Source organism: Chiloscyllium plagiosum, unplaced genomic scaffold (genome assembly GCF_037043375.1).
Source record: "Chiloscyllium plagiosum isolate Xiang-an unplaced genomic scaffold, Cpla_swu_hap1 HiC_scaffold_20, whole genome shotgun sequence".
NCBI lineage: Eukaryota > Metazoa > Chordata > Chondrichthyes > Orectolobiformes > Hemiscylliidae > Chiloscyllium > Chiloscyllium plagiosum.
This window is the reverse complement of record NW_028270158.1, coordinates 25,448,709-25,467,994: the sequence shown is the minus strand read 5'-3', so window position 1 is coordinate 25,467,994 and position 19,286 is coordinate 25,448,709. Positions and strand designations below refer to the sequence as shown.

Below are 19,286 nucleotides of genomic sequence, written 5' to 3'. Positions count from 1 at the left end.
CCGTTCCTTCAGGTTATGTCAGATTGTAGGAGAAAGTGGCGGTTTAGCTGAGAACTTTTGTCTACATGCATCCCCATCATTCATTCAACAGCATCAGTGTGTTTGGTTCTATCTATCAATTCATTCTTTGGCCTGAAGTGTTGCACAGTCTTGATACTCATCGCCCCATCGCCCCCATTCCCCTGGATGAATTGAAGGAAGTCATTGATGGTTTTACAGGACCAGATGCAGCACCTTTGGTGGACCCAATGGTTGCCAACCTTCCCTGAGATCTCCATCCAGGCTGCCTTGGCCTACTCCTATCGCAGGAAGGGTCTGATTCACCACCATTTGTGAAGAGCACCTCCCACCCTGTCACATTGGGGAAAGTATTAAGGCAGGGATTAAACTGAAGCACCTGCACATGCTTCTATAAAAATCTCTGAAATTGAGCATGTCGCTACGGCTGACAATTGGGAAAGCAAAACATATGTCTGCCTTTGTCGCAAATGATTTGGGGTGTCAGAGTAAGGAAGTCTGAACATAGTTATATAGAGCGGTGTCATGTAGATTCCTGAGAGCAGTTCGGATCTCATAAGGAAGGATAAAGCAAACTTGAAGGTCCATGAGGATGATTCCTGAGATGAGGGGATTGTCCTATAAAGAGAGATTGATTAGATCAGGCTATTATTTCATGTAATGTAGAACATTCTCAAAGTGCTTGAGGGGTTGGGTGCTGAAACAATGTTTCCTCAAGCTGGAGAGTCTAATAGGAAGAGTCACTGTGACTATCACTTTGAATACTGAAGGAATTCTGGGATATGGGGATTGGATAGTGGTCAGGTTGAGTTGGAGGTTAACCATGAATATGTTAAATGGTGGAACTAGCATGCAAAGCTGAATGGCCTACATTTGTTCCTATCCAAACTAAATATAGAAAATGGAAGAGCAAGCCAGTGGAAGTGAGGTATCATTGAGTCCAAACTATGACGATTGGGAATCTGAAAATAAATTGTGGGAAAGTTGAAGGTCACCAGTGATAAAAAGTGAGACTGCTTGGTCCCAGTCCTAGCCTCTCAGGCCCTGCTTTGAAGCCTATACAAATCAAACTCAAGTCAGTCATACATCCTCCTTGTCACCCAGCCTCTCTGATATTGTGCTGTTATTTTAAGCAGTTAGTGAGACACCGAATGGAGTTGTTCTTAAGTAGAGATTAGTTACAGGATTGGCGGGGGGAGGTGGAGTTGTTGGAGAGGAGAGTTAGGGGGTAGGGGGAACCACAAATGGCTTCCTCTTTCATGATGCCAGATGTGCTGGGAGGGGATCATGGGCCAACAAGTGCCTTAGGCTTGAATGCTTTACTTTTTTTTGTGGGCTAGGTGAGTTTTCTTTGTGTCTCACCACAAACCTAGAACCTCCCTTGACTCCCAAGTCTTCCTCATCCCTGTCTTGATTACCACTTTCTATCAGTTGCCACTTACATGACTCGGGATATGTGATGCGTGGGTCCTCTTGCCAACCAAATTCCCAGTCTCGCCCCCTGCTGGTCACCAGGCAAGCAGAGTTTGGATGGTCCCCCTGGATCAAGAGTGAGGGGATCACAGTATCAGATGTGGGGTTAGCTATTAAGGACAGAGATGAGGAGAACTTTCTTCCCTCTAACAGATGTGAATCTTTGGAATTTGCTCCCCATGAGTTCTACAGATGCTTAGTTGACAAATATATATATTCAAGACAGAGATCAGTAGATCTTTGGGCATTTAAGGAATCTCGGAATATTAAGATTGAGTGGAAAAGTGGAATTGATTTAATTGAATGGTGCTGATTAGAGGTACTGAGTCCAAATGTCACATTGCTACTTCTCTTATACACATTTCTTCACTATGGCACCTTGAAGGTGGACCAGGCTTGCTGGTCCCATTGACCAAGGTGAGCTGATGTCCTGTGTCATGCTATGTGCAGACTCCTAGTGGTCAGCCTGATGTGGAGCAGTGAACAAACAAGGCTGTGTGTGATTTGACAACAGTGTGCTTGAGGATTTCTGTTGATTGTCAGTTCACCTGATTCTAGAAACTCTCCATTTTTTTTCTTATATTGAACACAAACAGATGAAAACGAGGACGAGTTGATGGTGGAGTGGTTCAAACTAATCCATGAGAAACAGTTACTGATGAGACGAGAATCGGAGCTCGTTTACATGTGAGTAGTAAGTGGACAGGGGCAAGGGGGAGACTGGACCAAGGCAATTTCAATGCTACACATTGTAACTGGCACACTGCTTTCCTAACCCCCTCTCTGTCCCTGGCAAAACTCTCTTTTTCTCACTTCCAGGATTCTCTCAAGGTAAACTTTCAGGTTGAGTCAGTAGTTAGGAAGGCAAAAGCAATGATATTTCTCGAGGACTTGAATATAAAAGCAGGGATGTACTTCTGAGGCTCTGGTCAGGCCACATTTGGAGCATTGTGCACAGTTTTGGGCCCCATATCTCAGGAAGGATGTCCTGGTTCTGGAGTGTATTCAGACAAGACTCACGAGAATGGTCACAGGAATGAACAGCTTAACATCTGAGGAATGTTTGAGGACTCTGGGTCTATATTCGATGAAGTTTAGAAGGATGAGTGGGGATCTAATTGAGACTTACAGAATACTGAGTGGCTTGAACAGAGTGGATGTTGGGAAGATGTTTCCATTAGTAGGAGAGACTAGGACCTAAGGCACAGCCTTAGAATAAAGGGAAGACCTTTTAGAATGGAGAGAAGGAGAAACTTCTTCAGCCAGAGAGTGGGGAATCTATGTAATTCACTGCCACAGGATGCTGTGGAGGCCAGGTCATTGAATACATTTGAGACTGAGATAGACAGGTTCTTGATTGTAAAGAGGATCAAGGGTTACAGGGAGAAAGTAGGAGAATTGGGTTGAGAAACCAATCAGCCATGATTGAATGGTGGAGCAGACTCGATGGGCTAAATGACCGAATTTCTGCTCCTATGTTTTGTGGTTTTATGGTCTTCTCAAGCTGCCTCAATCCTACTTTCATGACTTTCCAATCCTCCATTCCTTTTGACACTTGGAAAAATCAGGTCGCAGTTTTGCAACTAAACAAATTATAAGAGCAAGGCATTTGAACATGTGATAGGATGGAATAGAGTGAATTGAAACTGACATTGCAGTGGTTAATGGAACCAGGGTGTATAGAAGATGAAAGAAGAGGCAGGGATGGCGAACAGGAGAAAGCTTTTTGCACGAAGGATTGTGAGGCTATCAAGTGTACAGTTAAGTGTTTAGAGTGAGGACCAAGCCATTACTTAAAGCAGGTTTGATTGGTGGTTGAAGGAAAGGGTACACACTGAGCAGAGACATTTGGGTTCGAATACTGGACAAATGGAAGATAAATGCTCCATGAATTGTATGGGCTGAATGTCCTGTTTCCATGTTTCAGTTCTGTATAATTCCCAAAGCATGCCCTTCATTGCTTTTTCTCCTCCATGTAAATTACTTGTTTGCTTTTTGGCCATCCACACAATATTGCTCAGTTCAGCTAGTCTCTGTATTACTCTTTGTGTGAAATAGCAAATGGAAGATCTCTTGCTTATTCATAAATATTTGCTAGAATGTTACAGCCAAAAGACCAGCTAGTCTACGCTGGTGTTTATGGAAGCTGACGTGTGATCTTACAGAGGTTTGTAAACTCATGAGGGGCATGGATAGGGTGAACAGTCAAGGTCTTTTCCCTGGGGTGGGGGAGTTCAAAACTAGAGGGCATAGTTTCAAGGTGAGAGTGGAAAAGGGAGCTGAGGAGCAACTTGTTCACGCAGAGGGTGGTACGTGTATGGAACGAGCTGCCAGGGGAAATGGTGGAGGCTGGTACAATTATAACATTTAAAAGGCATCTGGATGGGTATATGAATAGGAAGGGTTTAGAGGGATATAGGCCAAATGCTAGCAAATAGGACTAGATTAATTCAGGATATCTGGTCAACATGGATGAGTAGGACACAAGAGTCTGTTTCTGTGCTGTCTGACTCTTTGACTGCACGTGAGCTTGCTTCCAACATAACTTGTCTAATCTAGTCATCATATCCTTCTTATCCTTTCCCCCTCCTACATTTACCTACGTTTCCTGTAGCTGCATTCCAGTTCCTCCCTATGTGAACAGTTGCCTGGATCCATCACCCAAGACTCACCTCTGTTGGGAATATGCCTGTTGCCTTTGAATTTTCTTACAACTTTCACTGTGAATCCAGGTATTGATTGGCACAAACACTATACCTTTGTTTTAATTGACAGATCAAAGCAACAGAATCTGGAGGACCATCAGGGTCAGATCCTGGAGGAGTTACGAGTGTTGATGGAAAAAGCAGGTCAGAGTAGAACCCATTGTTGGAAAGAATGCAATGTCTAAATCAAAGCAGGTTCAGAATACCTATAAAGACCACACTGTCGTTGATCTTCTACTTGGGATTGGGGGCGGGGTGGGGGTGGGTGGGTGTTGGTGTACGGGGTTGGGGGTGGATAGGGGGTGTGGACGCTCGCGCGCTTCTCCTTAATGGGGAGCAGACTTCATAAAAAAACTCCGAGCCCCAAAGAAAATCAATGAACCGAATAATCAATTATCTGAACAAAATAGTGCCCGCCCATCTTGTTCGAGATAATCGAGGTTCCTCTGTGTAGGTATTTCTTCTGTAACACGATAGTTGCGTTCTTGTACAACATTATAGAAAAATCGCGCTTTAGAAACAACGCTTAAAATGTTGGCGATGTATTCACGTTATAGCCAACACACATTTTAAAAATAAATGCTTTAGAAACAGTGTCCCCAATTTATCAATCATGTTACAGCAAATTTGGCTTAACGGAATGCATGTTATAGCAGAGCGACCTACATACATAAGACCTTTTATTGTAATAAAATGTCCCAAGGCCTTTCACAGGAGTATGACTGAAGTAAAATTGATCCCAGCCATGTATGGAATTATGAGAACAGCTGACCAAAAGTTTGTGTTCCCATGTGTTGCCATTGCAGAAGACAGTAAAACCGAGCGAGATCGATTTCGTGAAAAGGAGCTGTTGGAAGAGCTACTAAGAACAGTGGAGGGCAGGAATGAAATCATTGATGGATTGGATGAAGACAGAGTGAGGTATGAGATGTGCAATCCAGTTTTACAACGTGGCTGTCTGATTTTCTGTGGAGAGATTGTTTAGTGAGGGGTGGGTGCTGGGGAGTGTCCAACATTTCCCTTTGTGCCATAATTGGGAAGAGCAGAAATATTAGCATCAAGAATAAGATCTGTTGCTATGGTGAATCTTCCACTTTGTAATTGATAACAATGCCACTACATCCCCAATCTATTCGAGCTCCAGAATGGTCTCTGATAGTATCTTGATCCTGACCTAGACTATTTAATCCAACAACCTTTTCTGTTATATATCACATTGCTCTTATTACCTTTGCAGTCAAAAGATTTCCAACTCCCTCATTTTGTCTTCTAAACTTTGTGTTTTGACCCTTCGCAATGATGTTGATTTTAGGGAATTCATGATCATGGTTACCTAATATAGGCAATTGATGATTTGTAGGTAAAAACAATGACTGCAGATGCTGGAAACCAGATTCTGGATTAGTGGTGCTGGAAGAGCACAGCAGTTCAGGCAGCATCCGAGGAACAGTAAAATTGTAGCAATTTCCTGATAGTTTATTGAGTTTGTTAAGAAGCAGCAATTTAGAGATGATGCATTAATTAATGATATTAGAGAAGTGACACATGTGACAATTGGGGATGGTCCACTGATCCCAGAGGATAAACAGGTTGTCAAGTGCGAAATGATTTGGTCTTGTTAAAGTGGTGGGGGCAGCATCCTGCTCTCTAGCCAAAGTGTCAGAGAATTCTTCCCTTGGTCTTTCTCGATTTCTTCTGGTCCATCTTCCACCTGGAGAAGACAGCCAGGACAGCCCAATGAGAACTCCTCAATGAGAGCTCCCTGAAGAGACTGCCTTTCTGTCCCAAGCCTAATTGTTAGATCATATTTCTAGGGCCAGGAAGTTTATGTTGTGTCAATCAATTGTCTGAAGATTTTTGGCCTATGGCCATGGAACCACTACTCGTTATGTCAGCTGACCACTGTCCCTTTTCCCATCTCCATTTGAAGTTTAGTTTTCATTCTAAGGCTGAAACCTCCTAATTTTCCAAAACAAAACCATGATACGAGAGTACGTTTGCCACCAGGTAAATTGTTGATGCTAGTTCAATGCACGTTGTAACCTCTGTGTTTCTTCTTAATTCTCCCATTTCGTTTTCCTATGCTGGAAGTTTGGAAAGTTAATTGCTGCTGTAATAGCTGTTACATGAAATCCCATCCCACATAGACACTACGAATATTGTTTTTAAGGGACCCTAATTTCCAATAATGAGCAATTTGGATTCAACCTCATCTCATAATCAGCAAAGCTTACACAAGGATCAGGTGGAAATCTCATTGGTGCAACTGAAGAGCAAGTATACCTCAAGTGGTCTGAATGGCCTCTACTCTCATTGTAATGTCTCTATGATTTCAGCTGACCTTAAAGTCTTTCTTTCCTACTCCTCCCTCCCCACAAAGATTTAATACATCTTGAATCATCTCAAAGGTCTGTGTGTCAATACCAAGGCCAGGTTTACAAAGAGTGAACTGGATTACAGGGTACACTGCCCTCCAGGTTTTTGTCCCTCCTCACGATGAGACTTGGCTGCTTAGTGCCAATACTGAGCACATTTAAACTCCTCTTAATTCATGTGTTTGTATGAATGTTGACCGGGGAAAACAACTGGGGATCCTCCGAGAAACTGTCAGAGGAGAATTTCAAAGCTTCAAACTGCCAACTCAGAGACGAGAGGGTTTAGTCATCAATGAACGAACCACTTTAATAGAAGATTTGGTTTTGCCCAACAGTTTGAATTTTAGCTAAACTGTTCATGGCGTAGTATTTTGCACTGAACTCTGCTGTCCAATCACAGCAAACAGAGGAATAGTTAAGTGTGTGCCATCTGTCACCCTGTGTCTGCCATGTGGATGATTGCCATCCTGGCAATCTGTCGTACTGCCACTCACTGCTGCCTGCAAGTGCACAGCTGATCTAAAGAGAAATTCCCATGTGAAATAAACTCAGTGAATGCCCCCTTTTTAATTCTGTGGAAGCTTCATTGTATTGTCCATGGTGCCCATCTGCCCTGTATCTGGTTCCTGCTCTCATCGATTTCTTGCTAACATCACCGAGGAGCAACATTGAAGACTCCGTGCGTTGTCTGGAAGACATGGTGCCAGGAAAATTAAGTGGCTGCTTCCCTAACAACTTGTTTTATCAGGCAGCTTTAACATCATAACATGTACTTCCCAGGAATGTATTCAGGCAGAAATTGACATCAAGGAGCTATCAAAAGGGGTAACCAGGGGGTCAGTCAAACACATAGGCTTTAAAGAAGGAAGAGAGAGGCAGAGAAGTTTAGGGAGGAAACTCCAGAGTTTAGGGCCTGCACATCTGAAAGCACAACAGTAGTGGTGAATTGATTGTAAAAGGGATATGCATGATGTGAATAATTGGCTGAGTGCAGAGATTTCTGAAGGTAGTAGGGAGTTACAGAAATAGGGAGGGGCCAGACCATGCAAAGTCAACTCGAACACCCAGATGAGAATTTTAAAATAGTGTTGTCAGTCTGGAGGCCTTTTGTAGGTCATTGAATACAGGAGTGATGATGAACAGGACATGAGGTGTGTTACAACATAGGCACGAGAGTTAGGAATGTGCTAAAGTTTATAGATCGTCCAAAGTTGGAAAAATAAAATCTGTGGGCAACAAACCATTTCCCTTTCAGTTCACTACAGGCAACTCTCAATGGTATCGCAGGTCACTTCCTTTTAATTTGAATAATTTAGTTGATCATCCATGAGTGAATAAAATAAAAGTTATCTCTGTTTGTTTACTAGTGGTTACTCCTGGTGGCTATGGAAGGTACCTGGAAGAAAGAGAGGAGAAATTGCTTTCAAACCTTATTGATCACAGTCAGGGGCTTGGAGGTTCATGGCTGCCCTTTCAGCAGTATGGTGGTTGAGATTCACTCTCAGGAATGCTGCAGTGCACCACACCATGAGGATTGTGAGCTTGGTTTGTGCCCAGTGTTTTCTAGACTGTGAACTTCTGCTTTCAAATGTGATGAAAAGAAGAAGTTTGCATTCTCTTCAACTCAATAGTCAGCGACAGTCCGTGAGGAGCGAGATTTAGTCTTGATCGCTGAGGAGTTAAAAACCCACTGCACTGGGAAACAGTTTTACAGTCTAACTTCATTCAAAAGCTGCACAATTAATATTTCACTGCTGACTTGTGGGATGAACTAAGCCACACAATTTAAATATAGATATACTGATCAATTAGTTTAAGATGCAAGAATCTCGAATGTAGTTGCTAGTTTTACAAGCCACTGTAAAATTATTTTGGGAGCTGCTTATTATCTAACTATCAAATCAGTCTGGAGCTTTTGGAGAGACCAGCTCACATTGATTGACTGCTGCAATTGATTTGACTAAAAAGTGAACTATTAAATAGATTACTGTCAAATTGATGTAGAAATTGTGACAAATTGTTATTTACTTTTTAAGTAATCAGTATTGAATATTGAAACCTGCAATTATAATACACGACTGTAATCTATTTGCTTGTTCAGATTCAATAAGTTTGTTTGTCATTTAAAACATAAGATGAGATCTGTTAAAGGACACCAATGTAAATTAGCTGGCAATAGAACCGAGGTGACATAAGGATTTTATTTTCTTTACCTAGTTTGTTGTTGTGATCTGGAAAAGACTGTCTAAAAGGATGGTGGAGGCAGATTTAATAACTTTTAAAATTTAGTGTGTGTGTGTATATGTATATGCAGGGGATAAGGTTATGAGGCTTTGGGGAATGAAAGAGGAAGTGGCTTGAATTGGATAATTCATTCATGCCTTCTTCCTCTGCTGAGAGAGTCTATGAAAAGGTGGTGGCGTTGGTTAAATCTAGCAGCAAAATGGAATGCAAAAAAACGTTATCTAGACGCAAAACTATATGGAAACACAGAGGCTAGGAGGAAGAGTAGGCCATTCAGTCCTTCTAACCCTTTTCTGCCATTGAACAAAATCATGGCCAATGCTCCATCTCAATGCAATTTTATCTCTTTCTACCCATAGCCCTTGATGCCCTTAGAATCTTGAAATGTATCCAGCTCATTCTTGAATATATGTAGTGACTTGCCCTCCACAGCCTTCTGGGGTAGAGAATACCATAGGTTCACTACCCTTTCTGGGAAGAAACCTTTCCTCATCTCAGTCTTAAATGGTCTACTCTGCAGCTAGTCTGTCAAGCCCTGTTGGAATTTTATGTTTCAATGATATCGCCTCTCATCCCTACAAACTGTAATTAACACAGGCCAGTTGAATCAATCTCTCCTCATAGGATAGTGCCTCACTCTATGGAAGGATATTCTTTCTGAGGCAGGGGGACCAAAGCTGCACTCAGTGCTCCAGGTATGGTCTCACCAAAGCCCTGTATAACTGCAGAGAGATAGCGTTACTTCTGAACTCCAATCCCCAGTGGAGGCCAGAATACCATTAACTTTCTTAACTGCTTGCCATAACTGCTACTGGTTTACAAGGTCACTGAGATCCCTTTGCACATCCACATTTCCCTATTTATCAGTTTTAAATTATACCCTGTCTTTCTGTTTTCACATTGAGCCACACTGTACTGCACCTGCCGTGTGTTTCCCCATTCACTCACCTTGTCGAAACCACCTTGATGCCTCCTTGGATCATCCACACAACTCAGAATCCTGCCTAGTTATATTTGGTTCCGTCATCCAGGTCATTTATTTACATATGTACCCAAGCACCCATCCTGTGGTGCCACACTAATCATTGCCTGCCACTTGGAAGAAGACCCATAAATGGTGCTACATGTCATCTGAGTGTGAAGGTACACCCAAGGATCTGAGAATGATCGACAAAACAGAAGAGGCAGAAAGAGGAATGCTAGAGGAACATTGTCAGGTAAACATTGACATAGAAGGAAGTGAGGACTGCAGATGCTCGAGATCAGAGTCGAAAAGTGTTGGCACTGGAAAAGCATAGCAGGTCAGGCAGCATCCAAGGAGCAGGAGAGTCGATGCTTTGGGCATCACATGAAGGGCTTATGCCTGAAATATCAACCCTTCTGCTCCTCAGATGCTGCCTAAACATTGACACAGAGCCAAGTAGGGAGAAGCCATGGCAGGCAACCAGAAATGTTGGTCAAAGTAATAGGTTTTGTTGATAAGCCAGACTAACTCTATGACATATTCTTCCATTACAGAGAAATGGAAGAAGACCAGATGATGGAAGCCATGATTAAAAGGATGGGTAGGAATAAAAACTTTTTAATCAATTAAAAAAAAACTAAAGAAGTACTGTATTTCAATACTCTTCTGCTTTCAATATTTTCACTAATGTCCTTTCGGGAAGGAAACTGCCATCCTTACCTGGTGTGACCTACATGTCACTGTAGACCTGCAGCAATGTGGTTGTCACTTAACTTCCCTTTGGGCAATAAGAAGTGGGCAATAAATGCTGACCTGGCTAACAACACCCTCATCCTGTGAATGAATTAAAAACAATCTCCTCTTCCCCACTTTCCAAACCTCTTTCCTTCTTATTCCTACCCTCTCTCCCTTTCACCCCTTCTCTCCTTCCTACCCTTTTTACCCCTCTGGAAACCATATCCCTTTGGTTTTCAAATCCTCTTTTCTCTTTGCCCCATTCCCCCTTCTCTCCATTTCATCTTCTCCCTCCCTGTCCCGCCACTTCTCACTCTGTCTGTTTCTTTCCTCACTGACAGATATGAATAAGGACACAGAACAAGACTTGAAGAAGAGGAACAAATTCAATCCACTTAAGTTTCTGAAGGGATTTGCAGCCAAACCAAAGGGAAAATAACTGTGTGCTGGTGTCTTCAGAAATGGCCACATACTCGTGACTTTTCTCAGTGCCAAGCTGCTATTGACTGAGCTGCTACTGTCGCAAACTTGTAATCAAAGGCAACTCTCTCAAATGCTTATGTGGCATTAACCTTGTTCTCTGAATAAAGGAAGCTCTTTGTGCTGGGCTTATGCAGCAGGATGTTTCCTGTTACTATGGAACTCTGTGGCAAAAAAACGACCAGCAGTAACAAAATCCCCAACTTTGCTAATGTGCTTGGAAAGATGAGGAGTGAACCAGCATTGTGTGGGTGTCGTCCTCCTCTAAGCTCCAAAGGTTTGGACATAACCTTTACTTTATAAAGGGAGATGCGGCCATGTCATTGGATGGTGTCTACAACAACAAAGATTTTCAATTATATAGCATCTGTCGCACAGCAGAGCTTTCTGACAGTGCTTTACTGGAACATTGCCAGGCAAAAGTTGACACAGAGCCAAGTAAGGAAAAGCCATGGCAGGTGACCAGAAATGTTGGTCAAAGTAATAGGTTTTGAGGATGAGCCAGAGGTGGGGAGATTTAGAAAGTGAATTCCAGAGTTTAGAGTCTACGCAGCGGCAGTCACGACCATGTTGAGTTGGAGGAGGGCCTTGTTTAATGTTCAGACACCTCAATATCCTGTCTCAACCCAAAGAATTGACGGGGAAAGCCCAAGAGCATTAAGTTTGTAAGAATGAATGGATATGATGCTCAGTGATCTACCTAAATGATTGGGATCTATGCTTCCTTGGTTAAAGTCTTTCTTGCAATATTTTATGCTAACTTACTCTACTCCAAAGCATCTGTAGTATGTACTCTCATCAGTCAAATGGGCAGACTTGAGATGTACTCCATGACTTCTATCAATGTTAATCTATAATTGCCAGATAGGTATTGATGTTCATTTATTATATCATTCATTGTCCCCCAGTACCTGTACAGTCCTTCTCTCTCTCTCTCTCTCCACCCTTTTGGATCAGTTTAATTTCTGTTCTGAGTGTTACCATTGATTAGATTGTGCTCTGAGCAGCCTTTCCCCTGTTCTTCTGTTCATGGGAAAGCTGGTTAGGGGAAGTGGGCAGTGTCTATTTGTTGTGAGGGATGGGGAGGTTCATTGGACGATCAAAGCACTGAGCTAACAGCTCTGCATCACAGTTGGGACTATTTGCAAAATTCATCTTCAAAAACACTGCTTGTGGTAATGGGTTTTGATCTCCTCAGACTTCAATCTTTGCAATTTTACACCAGTTGGGTGCATATTTGGGAGAAAAAAGGAAGAAGATTTTGGATTCAATTGGTAAAATATTTGGGGTGAATTGTGTCCTTCATTTTGTGGAATTTCATTAATACTTTTCAGCTTTCTTTATGTTGCATTGTTTTCTATACCATTTCATCATGTTGTACTGTTCTGTAAGGCAAATTCTGTTGAGAAAGAAAGACTTGGATTTGCACACTGTCTTTCACAATCTCTGGAAGTCCCAAAGGGTTTTACAACCATTGAAGAATGTTTTGAGGTTTACTCATCTTTTTTAATGTGGGAAATTCAGCAAATTTCCATGAACACCAATTAAATAAATAACAGACAATCTGTTTCAGTGATGTTGGTTGAGGGACAAGGATTGGACAGAGCAACACTGCTGCAGTTTTGGAATAGTGCCATGAGATCTTTGATATCAAAGGACAAAGAGGGCTTTTGTTTAATATTTCATCTGAAAGACTACACCTCCGTTAGCCTCTACTATTGGACAAAATGTTGGCACCAAGCTAAAGGAGATAAGAGGACAGGCAGCCACAAGTTTTGCCAGAAGGACAGGTTTTGAGCAACATTCTGAAAGAAGAAAAGAGAGGCAGAAGGGCTTCAGGAGGGACTTCCCAGCTTAGATGGCAAAAGACACAAACTGCACTGATGGACAAAGAAAGTGGTTTCAGATGAAGGAACACGGAAAAACAAGTGTAGGGCTGAGAAGAATTACAGAGATGAGGAGGGGCAAGGCCTTGGAAGGACTTAAACCTTTGCAAACTTGCAGTTACTTACCCCCTGCTATGGTCCAGAACTGAAGACATTCGGTATAGGTAATGGGTCACTGGGTAGAATGGAGGGGGGAGAATGGAGTTGTGAAGTAGAGTAACTAGGACCAATAGAAGGCTACCTCGAGAGAGCATTAGTGTTTGTAACTGAGATATGAATTTTCCTAATGGAGCAGTACAAATATGATAGATGATATGGTTTAATCAAGTTCCAGTGGTACTACCTTTGAGATTTGACCAGTGTTATGGTAGCTGATTCTTACCCATCACAGACTAGGTACTAATGTCAAATTACTAAGAAATTGTGGCATATTAAATATGATAGACTTCAGTATCAGGGTGGGGGGAAATAAAGCATGTGTTTCATAAATATACACTGCTGGAAATAAAAATAATTTCAAATCTGTGACATAATTTTCATTGGAATAAATATTGGTATTTCAAACAACTGAAAAAATGTAAAAGATGTTGGTCTAAATTGTATAGTTGTCATTTTTCACAGTAATCGTCTTGCTATCGTTAGTTTCTGTTGAATTTATGTTTACACTTGAATTCAGTCCAGATTCTGATCTCCATATATTCATAACAATGTGACATTTCCAAGGAATCCAGATCCATGCTTACAAACACTATCATTTCTCCTCTCAGTCATTCTAACTGAATTTCTCTCAACCAATGCTAATAGCAACTTTTGTTTATTTGCCTTTTAGCCAACTTGGAGTTGCATAAAATGAATCTGTTTGGGAATTAGGCTTCAATCAGTCTGCTTTGCATTATATCCAGTTTCAAAACAAATTCTCTCGGGTTATATTTCAGGCACATTGTGAGATTTGGATGAGATTATTGAAACATTTTTACAGAAAAAACATTAGACACCCTATAACACAAATCATTTCGAATCAAGAGACTAAATCGTGCTTATAGGAATCAGTAAACAAGAAGCAGCTTTTGGTTTAAAAGGTCAAATTGCTCAATTATAGTGTCAGCAGCAAGAATTTGTTTAAGGGCGAGCTAAACTCTGTTGTAAAGTCCCCACTTAATGTCCAGGAAGACTGCCTCCCATTTTCGTTTCTTACAAAACTGCTTACCACCCAACCTTCCTTTCTGTTTCCTGTTTTAGTGGATATTGTTAACCTGCTCCCTTTTCAAATCTGCCATCATCACTGTTTACTTAAAAAAAACAACCCTCATTTCCTCTGTCCTTGCAAACTCTGGCCCCATCTCTGATCTAACTTGGTTCTCAAGTGCCTGAATGTTTTGCTATCTTTCAAATCTGGCACCAACTTACCCAGAACTCCATGCTTAAGCCACTTTGACTGAGATTCTGTACCTGCTATTGAAACTGTTCTTAATGTTCTGGATGTAAATTTGCTCATTGAGCTGGAAGGATGATTTTCAGATGTTTCGTCACCATACTAGGTAACATCATCAGTGAGTGGTGAAGCTTCACCGGAGGGCCAATGATGATGTTACCTGGTATGGTGACAAAACGTCTGAAAATGAACCTACCAGCTCGCTGAGCAAACCTATATCCAGAACCTCAACCTGAGCTACAAATCTTCTCAAAACTCGTGCTCTTAAAGTTACAATTAAGTCTGACAAAAGTAAACTTTCATCCTTCATGTTACTCACCTTGTCTGCAACTTTTGACACTGTTGACAATGCCAGTCCACTCTCCAGCTGAGTCAGACTGTTCTCACCTGATTCCATTCATATTGATCTAATAGAGTCACTTGCATGGTTTTCTCTTCCTGTTCTCTCACCATTAGTTGAGGACTCTAGGTCTGTACTTGATGGAGTTTAGAAGGCTGGGGGTGGGGGGGTGATCTAATTGAAACTTAAAGTAATACTGAGAGGCCTAGATAGAATGGACATGGAGAAGATGTTTCCACTTTTAGAAGAGACTAGGACATGAAGGCACAGCCTCAGAGTGAAGGGACAACCCTTTAGAACTGAGATGAGGAATTTCTTCAGCCAGGAGGAATTTCTTCAGCCGGAAGATGGTGAATCTGTGGAGCTCATTGCCACAGAGGGGTGTTGAGAACAAGTCATTGAGTACCTTCAAGACAGAGATAGATAGATTCTTGATTAGTAAGGGGATCAAAGGTTATGGGGAGAAGGCAGGGGAATGGGATTGAGAAGCATATCAACTATGATTGAATGTCAGAGCAGATTGGATAGGCTGAATGGCCTAATTGAGCTCCTATATCTTATATCCTACGGTCAACATGTATCCAGGTACCTAACATTTACCATTACCCCTTGCAACATCACCTGAAAGCACAGCGTTAATTTTCACGTGTAGACTGATAATACCCAGTTGCACACTTTCTCCACTCCTTTGTTAACACTACATATTCAGGTGGATTTTCTGACACCCAGTACTGGATTTGCAGGAATTTCCTCCTTATTAAATATCAGGAAGACAGAAGCCAATGGTTTTTAACCCCTTGTTGAAAGTCTTGATTGCTAGCTAATGACTTCAGCTGTTGCACAGGAGTCTAAACCAGTCTATTTGCAAGCTTAGTGTTATATTTGACTCTGGGATGTGATTCCAACATATTTGACCACTGATTTTCACCTCCATTTCTTTGCCGCTGTCTCAGCTGATATGCTGCTCAAATCTTCATTCCATTGCTGGCCAGTTTCCCACATTCTACCCTCAATGAACTGGAGGTCATTCCTGAATGCCACTGCCTGTGTCCTTAAGTACACTCAGTCCTGTTCACCTATCGTTCCTGTGTTTGCTGACTCACATTTGTCTGACTGTTGAGCATGCCCAGATTTTGAAACTTTTATCCTTGTTTATAAACCTTTCCATAATTTTGCCCTCTTCTACCCATGTAATCATCTCCAGGGCCATTACCCTATGAGACACCTGCGCTCATCCAATTTTGCTGTCTTGAGTGTCCTCAGCTTTAATCACTTTACCTTTGGTCGCTGTGCCTTCAGTTACATGGGCCTTGACTCTGCAATTCTCTCACGAAACCTCTAAGCCGCTCCCTTTATCTCTTTAAGACAATCCTCAAAATCTACTTTTTTTGGTCAACATTTTGGCCATCTGCTATAACATTTCCTTTTGTGACTCAGTATTTAATTTAGCTCCAGAGCACAACTTTATTATATTGAGGAATATATTTTTATTATATTGAGGAATATATTTTTGTTGAAAGGAAGAATTTGAATTTATGTAGTATCTTTCATGACTTCAGAGTGGTTTACAGCCATTCTTGAAGTTTCGTCATTGGTCTGATGTAAGCAAGATGGAAGCCAGTTTGCACACAGCAAGATCCCCAAAAAAACATGATAATGATCAGATAATCTGTTTCATAGTGTTGGTTGAGGATTATATATTGACCAGGAAACTAGGTGAACATCTTCAAGTTAGTATAATAGAATCTCTGACAACCAGTGCAGAGAGAAGATGGGGCCTTGCTTTAGACCATATCCAAAAGACAGAAAGTGTGACCGTGCAGCACTCCTTCAGTAGTGGACCAGAGTATCAACCTGGATTAAGCATCTGGATGAAACCCACAAGCATTTTTTTTTGAGTCATTCACATTTTTGAGTCACTGGCTCGATGAGGCCAGCATTTATTGCCCAGAATGCAGTTAAGAGAACCATGTTGCTGTGTGACTGGAGTCACGTGGACGAGACCAGGCAAAGATAGGAGATTAGTGAACCAGATAGGTGTTCCCCCACTCCCCCCAAGAAATGGCAACGGTTTCACAGTTATTATGAGACTCACATTGAATTCAAATTCCACCATCTGTCATGGCAGGATTCAAACCTGAGTCCCCAGGTCGCTGGGTTAATAGTCTGATGATAATATCAGGAGGACGTCCCCTCTCTTTCTGATTCAGAGCCAAGAATTCTGATTCAACTCAGCTACAGCAAATACTACTAAAGCTCTGATATCAATTCTTCAGAAATCTAGGACTTGCAACTAAGTGATGGTCGAGTGGTATTATCATCAGGCTATTAACCCAGAGACTCAGGTAATGTTCTGGGGACCTGGGTTCAAATCTTGCCATGGCAGGTGGTGGAATTAGAATTTAATAATAATCCAGAATTAACAGTTTAATGATGACCATGAATCCATTATTGATTGTCAGGAAAACCACAGCTGGTTCACTAATGTCCTTTCAGGAAGGAAACTGTCATCCTTACCTGGTCTGGCCTACATGTGATTCCAGGCTCACTGCAATGTGGTTGACTCCTAACTGCCCTCTGGGTAATTAGGGGTGGCCTATCAGGTGACACCCACATCTATGAAAGAATAAAAAAATCTCTAAGTTACATGAGGACTGGCCAAACTGCACAATTGTTTGACTCCTGTCAGGTATGAGAGACCATCTGTCTCTATCTCCTTCTCACATTTTGATTCAATACTACAGCTTACCTGAGATTGAGTTGGGTGATTGTTCTCAATTGATCTTCCCTCCAACTGTCCCTTCTCATTCCTTAGCATCTGATCATCTCTTTCACCCCTCTTCCTTCCATTCAACCCAAACATCCACCTCTCCTACCACCCCTACCCTCTCTCTTCCCCTCTCTTCCTGCCACCCTTACCCTCTCTCTTCCCTTCTCCTTCCCCCCCAACCTCTCTCTTCCCCCTCCTCTTGCCACCCCTACTCTTTCTCCCCTTGTCTCCTGCCATCCCTAATCTCTCTCTCTTTCCCTTCCCCCACCTCCCTCCTCTCCCCTTTCTCTCTCCTCCTCTCTTTTTTCCTTCTCTCCCACTCCCCTGGTGAAGTCAACCCAGGTTGTGGTCAAACACTTTCTGACCACAGGATTTAGCACTGTGGAATTTTCCATGCTGACTCTGTGATGAATGAATTTATTTCTTTTGCACATTAAAGATTAGATTTGTTTTAGATTACATTAGATTCCCTACAGTGTGGAAACAGGCCCTTCGGCCCAACAAGTCCACACTGACCTTGCGAAGAGCAATCCACTCAGACCCATTTCCATAACACTATGGGCAATTCAGCATGGCCAATTCACCTGACTTGCACATCTTTGGACTGTGGGAGGAAACTGGAGCACCCAGAGGAAACCCACACAGACACAGGAAGAACGTGCAAACTCCACACAGACAGTTGCCCGAGGCTGGAATTGAACCTGGGACCCTGGTGCTGTGAGGCAGCAGTGCTAACCACTGAGCCACCATGCTGCCCCCAAAAACAAAAAAAAAATTCTTGTTGAGAGTATAGTACACTTTGATCCACAACTCTTATGGCCTGGAGATTGTCATTGTGGTTGCCGTGACACTGATGGTATGGCAACAGTGTAAGTTAGGAACACCCCTGTTGAGAGGCTAAAAGGGAAAACCAATATTTACAACCTATGAGACAGCTGGGCTTATAGAATTGGAAAAGAGGTAAGAGGCCCCTGTGGGCATCCAAAGGAGGCATTGACTTCTTTAGTCAATGAGCTGAAGGATCTGTTGGGATTGATGAAGTCCTCAGGGACGGAGGGAACTGAAGGGTACGATAGCAACATTTCAATAGCCCACATCTGCTTTCATTTCTTAAAACCTTAGCCTTTATCGAAGCAAAGCACCACCAGCAGATGGAGACAGTGCCTACATCTGCCATCCCTATTGAATTGGGGCTTGCCAGATGAAAATTTAATGAATATTTTTGATGCTGAATGGGAGAAGGGAGATGTACTTTGTCGGCTGAGTTTCCAGGTCACGTGGCTGGGACAGTGATTGCTGTGGATGGTGAATGTCGTGCTGTAGGATGCTTCCTGCCCCCTTGTGGACAACATCCTGGATGGTGCACAAGGCTTACAAAACCCACAGGGATGATATGCAACTTTTGTCCATTCAACTTTTCTCAGTCCTAAAATCTTCACTTTTTTGAAGGTTCCATTATTTAATTCATCTGCATGAAATAAAGTGATGAAGGACTGGTACAGGGAATGCTAACGTAGTGGTAATGTCAGTGGTCTAGAGTCGAGAGTGTGGCGCTGCAAAAGCACAGCAGGCCAGGCAGCATCCGAGGGACAGGAGAATTGATGTATCGGGCATAAGCCCTTCATCAGGAATCCGAAGACCCAGGCTTGGCCGGCATTGATTCAAATTTTACCATGGCAGCAGGTGGAATTTAAATTCAGTTGATGAACCTGAAACACAACCCTGCCCTCAGTAACGGACATTGGTGACAGCCAACCTTGTTCACTAATATCCTGCAGAGGAAGAGCATTTTGTTGTGGCCTGGTCCTGTGAGTCCAGCCTCACAATACTGTGGTTGACTCTGAAATAACCTAGGAAGCTGGTC

The 19,286-nt window shown here is 42.3% G+C and overlaps 1 protein-coding gene across 2 annotated transcripts in view; it reads left to right on the top strand.

Annotated features, from left to right (window-relative positions):
- Window positions 1-11,122, top strand: part of micall2a (mical-like 2a) — a 96,006-nt gene extending 84,884 nt beyond the window's left edge. For both annotated transcript variants that reach the window (XM_043711848.2, XM_087997721.1), the window contains 5 exons: window positions 2,088-2,178; window positions 4,267-4,340; window positions 5,003-5,117; window positions 10,334-10,380; window positions 10,856-11,122. In XM_043711848.2, the coding sequence (XP_043567783.2) occupies window positions 2,088-2,178; window positions 4,267-4,340; window positions 5,003-5,117; window positions 10,334-10,380; window positions 10,856-10,953 (425 nt within the window). In that variant the 3' untranslated portion in view covers window positions 10,954-11,122. The remainder of the gene's footprint in view (window positions 1-2,087; window positions 2,179-4,266; window positions 4,341-5,002; window positions 5,118-10,333; window positions 10,381-10,855) is intronic.
- The last annotated feature ends 8,164 nt before the right edge of the window (window positions 11,123-19,286 follow it).